Source organism: Drosophila erecta, unplaced genomic scaffold (genome assembly GCF_003286155.1).
Source record: "Drosophila erecta strain 14021-0224.00,06,07 unplaced genomic scaffold, DereRS2 tig00000000-arrow-pilon, whole genome shotgun sequence".
Lineage (NCBI taxonomy): Eukaryota > Metazoa > Arthropoda > Insecta > Diptera > Drosophilidae > Drosophila > Drosophila erecta.
In genome coordinates this window covers 9,466,366-9,472,833 of record NW_020825194.1, presented here as the reverse complement: position 1 = coordinate 9,472,833, position 6,468 = coordinate 9,466,366, and the positions used below count along the sequence as shown (strand labels likewise).

Here is a 6,468-nt window from a genome sequence, read left to right as displayed (position 1 = left end):
AGGACACCCTGAAGGTTCTCGAAACTGAATTACATTCTAAAATGATTGCATTGTGCTGTACGCGTGGGCCAAACTTAAGGCAAAAAAAGCCATTAGGTTAATATAATTTTAAAACACAGATCTGCAATAAAAACACACTCGTTAAACTTACACTTTTATGAAGCTCGGCTTTAATTCGATTTAATCCAATTCATTAACATTGCCAACAATCTTTTCATTGACTTTTTTGTGCTCCATACATTAGCATGTTTTGCCAAGTGATTAAAATGAATATTTAAATAAAATTTAATATTCAAATGCATTTGCTAAGAAAAAAGGTTGCATATTAAATTATTTATTGTGGTCAATAAATTTGTTGACAAACTTTAACAGTCCAATTACAAGTAGTACTTAGCCGAAAGTATTCTAGTTAAATATACGATTGGGAAGAGTTTGGGAAGACGCCACTAATCACTGGATTATGTTTTCAAATTCAGGAAAGTTTCTCCTCGTTTTGGCGAGGCTTAGTCTACTCCTTATATTTAGTATGTACACGTACTAAGACTTAGTTAATGGTAGGCATTCTTATAAGGGCTCAGGCACTGAGATCTTTGGGCATTGAATCGCTGACTTCTTTAATTGGGCCTAGGGACTACGAGTATGTTCTATGGTCTAAGCTAACTTAAATGAACTGTGGGAAGTCCAGCATGTCGAAGCTGTTGTCAAACTCGGGCTGCAAATGGAAATTAGCCGGCTGTGGCTGTGGGCTCTTGCATGGCGGCTCGTAGACATCCGTCAGATATTTTGTCACGTACTCGAACGACACAAACTCGCTCAAGTGGCATTTGCTGTCGCCGTTGGCGCGGCCATTGTTGTTGGCCAGGCTAATTCCATTAGCAGCTGTGGCCGGCGTACCTGTGGGCTTCGCCGTCGTCAGCAATTGCTCGAGTTCGCTTAATTGATTAATATTCGCATTGTAACGGTTATTGTTGCTGCAAACGCGCAGCACTTCCGTTTCCGGTGCGGGCGCCATGTTGCCATTGCCATATGTTGCAGTTGCCGTTGCCGTTGCTGTTGCCGTTGCTGTTGCTATTGTACCCGTTGCGGTTGGCAGGGTTGCAGGTCCTGCAGGACCTCCGTCCTGATTGTGCTCGATGATGACAATGCAATTTGACAACTCATTAAAGTTCATTGAATTGTTATTAGCTGCAACACCGGTGCCGCAATTGCTGCGGTCTGTCCTCCTTTCGTTGTCGGGCTGCTGCTGCTGCCGCTGCTGCTGCAGCAACAAGGCCTCGCTGCAACTATTGCTGCGGTGTTGTCGCTGATCCCCCGCAGCACTCGCCACGCCCACGCCCGCACCCACGCCCCTTTGCACCAGCGCCGACTCGGAGTGACGGCGGGTTTTGGCCGCCTTCTTTGGACCGGAGGGCGGTACGGAGGCGCCGCCGGCAGATTTGCGGCGCAGCTGTCCGTTGGCGTTGCGCAGCGCGTGGTTCTTGACATGTTTGCGGAGGCTGGAGGGATCCGTGTAGCGCTTGGTGCATCCTGGCAGCTGGCAGGCATACGGTTTCTGTATCAAATAGAGCGAGAATCGGTAGAGCGTTGCGTTAGTACTGTAGTATTTGCCTCACATGCGAATTCGCATCGCAACCGCAGAGGCTCAGTGCCGATGCCGAAAACTATGCAATTGATTTCTCCCATTCGCCCTGCAGGCGCTCCTAACTCACTCACGCTCACTCACACACCCGCACATGGCCCACACACACATACACACGTACTCCAGCTAACAGATGGGCCAGCGTATTTGCCAAGTCAAATCGTTTTGAAATGTCATGCTGCATTTTGTTTATTCTGGCAGGCAGCAGCCGCTGGCCGAAAGCGACAACAGCCATGGCGGTGCACTCGAAAAAGGACCTTCATTAACTTCATTGGAAAGTGGCATTGGTTGAACTCTAAGGACGAGACATTTATGCTAAAAAGCTTGAAATTTATACTTTATGTTAGATTTAGGAAGTGCATAAATTCATAACTGCAAAATCTTTCTTTTGTAAGTAAATGCATTTACAAATAGAATGAAGAAACGGTGACGAGAATTTATGTGATAACCTCTCTATTTGAAGCCCCCATTTTGCTGAGTGTGCCGCAGGCATTGGCAGCCTCGCCAAGCCAACACACATTGTATCCTTTTGTGATCCTGATTGGCTGCCCTGCCCCTTCAGCTGGGCAACGAAAGTAACTCGTTTAGTTTATTCGATTTGCCTGCCGCGGTTGTTGCCGTTGTTGCTGTTGTTCTGGCCATTCTGGCCATGGCTGCTGGCTGAATCGCTGGCCTTTTCCGCTGGTTTTGACCTTTTTTCCGCTTGTCGTACGCGCTGACGCGGCTGCTGTTGCCCCAGCCCCTGCCACGCCCCTCCTGATGCCGTTCCGATTCCGATTCCTATTCGGATTCGTATTCCTATTCCAGCTGCTGTTACTTTGGCCAGCGGGCACCGCTCGCTCTCACAGATACAGCACACACGCAAAACTATAAATCACTCAGGCAGCGAAATGCGAAATGCGAAATGTGCACATGTCATGCTGGCAGCAGCAACAGTGGCTTCTCGTCCATTTTCTTTCAATTTTTTTGTTATTTTTCGGAGTGGCTCTTGGTTGGGCCGCTAAGCGCCTTGGAGTCCATTAAATCTTAAAGCCGCTCCACGCGCTTCGGGAAACCCCAGCTGCATCTTTGGCTGCCGCGAGCTCTTCATTTTCCTTTTGACACGCACTGCAAATTGCTGGGACCCCAGAGAGAAGGCCAAACCATCCGCCCACTTATTCACCCACACTCATATGCATAGCATATAGGGATACTCACCGTGTCGTAGTGGGTCCTTTGATGTTTCGCCCGATCCGAGCTATTGCTGAACGCTTTGAGGCAACCTTTATACTGGCAGCCATAAGGCCGCTCGCCCGTGTGCGAGCGCTGATGAATTTTCAAATTTTCCAAACGCGAGAATGCTTTATTGCAGCCGGGAAACTGTAATGGAAAAACAAAAAGGTGGAAAGGTGTCATCGAAAATTGCAATTACCAGGGGAGGGGGAGGGGGGGGCAAGGAACTGCGAAAGGGGATAAAGCACGAGGATGAGGCACTGGAAGGACGCATAAAATTGTGACCTCACAGCAGATGCTGTTTCTGTTGCCGCTGATGCCCGCAGGTGTTGCACGTAGCCCCACTCGCAACACTCGACCATTCCACCTGAAAGGGGCAAATTACGTTCTTGCAACAGAAACAGAAACAGAAACACTAGCAGAAACCGAAACAGAAACAGAAACATGTGTAATGGCAAACGGCAGCTGGGGCAGCATCAGTGGGGCAAGTTGATGATGTCCGAGCCATTTTAATCGAAATGAAAAAAAGGCGGCAAGAATCCATCAATTACTCAAAAATCAAAATGAAAGCGCATGGCAAAGGGCAGGGATAGAAGATGTAGCGAGTGCTGGCCCTAATAACATTACCAGCAACTCTATTTCAAGTGGACTCCGGATGTGGATTCCGCCTCCTAGTTCTGCCTCTCTCTCTCTCGCCCTGTCAATTTCTGTGATTGCCCTGCGCCGCACAATTCATCATCCCAGCGATGGGGCATCAAATGTCAACACGTGCATGATACCATACCATCCACGGTGGTACAAACAAAAAGGAAACCGAAACGCACGAAATGGTATCCTCCGGCGGAAAAGTCTTGTTTGGACGCATAAACAAATGCGCCAGCTGCGGCCAGGGGAAAAAAATGGATAAAATCCAAATCTATTGTTTGATTTTGAAAAATGATATTCTATGTGGGATTGAAAAGGCTGGTTGGTTGGTTGGTAAACAGAGAGAAAATACACATGTATCTCAATTGATGGGTTGCGATTTTTCTTACAAATAAAATATTCTACAAGGAAATCCCCTAACGTGAACTTTAACTTTAAGTTATTGGGGTCAAAAAATTGCATTCTTACCGGACATTTGTTGGGCTTCTCGCCGCTGTGGACGCGCATGTGGATGAGCAGCTTGTAGCGGGCATTGAAGGGCTTGTAGCGCCTGGGGCAGTCCAGCCAGAAGCAGGAGAAGTCCTCACCCTTGCGCACGTCCACATGGCACTTCTCGATGTGCTCCACGAAGGCCTGCTGGTGGGGGAACTCCTCGTCGCATCCCGTCCAGCGGCAGATGAGTGGGACGGTCTCATTCTCGGGCTCCGCCTCCAGATCGCAGCAGGTTGAATCCGGCTTGGGATCACTTTCCGCCGGCGGGGCGAACACGTCGTTGTCCAGGTCATCCTCCTCCTCGTTGTAGTTATCGTCATCGTCACTGTCCAGTGCCCGAAACTCCTCGGCCTTGATGAACTCATCCGCAAGATAGTTGACCAGATCGTCCTTGCTGCACTGGGTTTGCTGTTCCTGGTCGTGCTGCTGCTGCAGTTGCTCCTGCTGCTCCTGCTGCTGTTGCAACTGTTGCTGCTGCAAGTGATGCGGATAGAACTGCTGCTGCTCGCCCAGCATCAGTTCATCCAGTTCATCGATGGTCCAGATGGCCTTGTGCTCGCGATTGGGCTTCTCGATGGCCTGGGCCATGTTGTTGTGGTAGTTCTCCGTGGAATACGCCGAACCCTGTTGGTAGAGATTCGCGTAATCCTCGTAGTTGCTGGCGCACATGGGAATGCATTTGGGGGTGCCGAAGGTGGAGTTCATCGATGGTAGTTTCGCGGGCGAGGCCTCCTCTTTGACCTGCTCCTCGAACACGTTGCCCAGCTTCGGGGATGCGGCACACGATGCTGCGGCCGCTGAAATCTCGCCGAGATTGAAGTTCAGCCAGGCGTCGAGGTGCGGTGATGAGCACGGTGATTGGTTTTTCGATTGGCAATTAATCTCGTCGTAATTAAAGTAATCGATATCCAGATTAATGGAGTCACTCGCCGCCTGCACGGCATACTGACTGTTCTGTGCACTGCAGGGTGTGTAGGGTGTGTACGGGGTATATGGGGTATATGGCGTCTGGGGATGTTGCAGCAGGCCGGGCAGCTCGGACTCTTCAGTCAGACGCGCTATGTCCTCCGGCTCGAAGCGGAAGATATCCTCGCGATTCAGCTGGGTGTACTGACCCTGCTGATAGGGCATGCCGGTGTTCTCCGCCGCCGCGCAAACTATGTCATCCTGATCCGAGTCCTGCTGCTGATCCTGGCCAGCGTAGTTGTGGCAGTCACTGAACACCGAGTTCGGCGTCTCGGCGGCAAAGCAGAGGTGTGAAAAGTCCGGAAACTGAAGTTCACCGCAGGCGTAGCCGCCACTCGTTTCCACCTTGGCTCCCGGCACTCGGAACATCTCACGCTCCCCATTATTCGCATGGGTGATATTGGCACTCAGCGGGGGCGACATGAAGCCGCCGTAGCAACTGGCCGCCTCCTTGCCAGAAATCGACGAAATGCCCGGAATCGCCGACGTCTTGACGTACATGCCGCCACTTTGGCTGGTCTTCAGCGAGGATGACATACTATATTTCGGTGGCTCCGTCTCTGGTGATTTGCTGTCGTCCGTTCTTCTTGGCCGGCCGCTTTCACTTTCGCATTTCCGGCAGTTGTCTGGGAAGATTGCCAATACTTGCTGTTGGTTTTCTTTGCTATTCTTTTTTTATTTTTTTTTTTATTTTACGGCCACCGAACGCGGGAAATCCCAAGAAAATCGCACACTCAGACACACACGCAAATCCGAGGGCTTTCTAGTTTTCTAGTTCAACACTTGCGATGTTCACGCCACCGCGATCTGGCTGACAATAAACCGGAGAGCTGCTGCCGCACGATATTTAAACGCCCGGAACGGGATGTTCTACGGCTAGGGGAAGGGGAACGGGAACGGGAACGTGGAGCGTTGGATCCTGCCTCTGCCGCTGCCGCCGCCGCCGCCGCAGTTGACGCAGAGCTGAGCGATCTCTGCCCGCTTTTCCTTCTCCTTTGGCACGCACATGTGCTGCCGCAGTCCGCGTCGCCGTCCCTCCACCTCCACCTCACCCCTTGCTCCCTGCACTTTGCCCCCTCCCTCCGTAGGTTTTCCCGGTCCTTGGTGTAGTTGTGCTCCGCTTGTTGTTGTTCTTGTTAATACTGTTATTTTAGGCTTATGTTTGCGTATAGAAATTATGCGTGAGCTACAACAAGTGCCCTGTGGAAAATGGGAGAATTGCAACGAATTATTGAGCTACAATTTTAAAATAAATGTTAAAATATGTAAAATTAACTTTCCTTATTTTCGATAAGCTATATACATAAGTAATCAAACTGCATGTCACAAAGAACTAAGACTTCCTAAACTCGTTCTAACATATCTTAGTTCCCTAAGTTTCCTGTTGCTAAGACAGATTAATTTATTGCTTAAGCTTGTGAATACTTTTTATACATTTTTTAACTATACTTCAAGTGCTCAGAACACACCTATGTCCAGCACTCCACTCTGCTTTTCCCTACACCCATCCCTCG

The 6,468-nt window shown here is 49.7% G+C and overlaps 1 protein-coding gene across 1 annotated transcript; it reads right to left on the bottom strand.

Moving 5' to 3' along the window:
• Positions 1-386: 386 nt before the first annotated feature.
• On the bottom strand, positions 387-5,837 carry LOC6554762. The gene is made up of 3 exons (XM_001982162.3): positions 3,965-5,837; positions 2,837-2,998; positions 387-1,552 (listed from the first exon to the last, which is right to left on the bottom strand). The coding sequence occupies exons 1-3, from the start codon at positions 5,489-5,491 to the stop codon at positions 662-664; spliced, it is 2,580 nt and encodes an 859-aa protein (XP_001982198.2). The 5' UTR covers positions 5,492-5,837; the 3' UTR covers positions 387-661.
• Between the last annotated feature and the right edge of the window lie 631 nt (positions 5,838-6,468).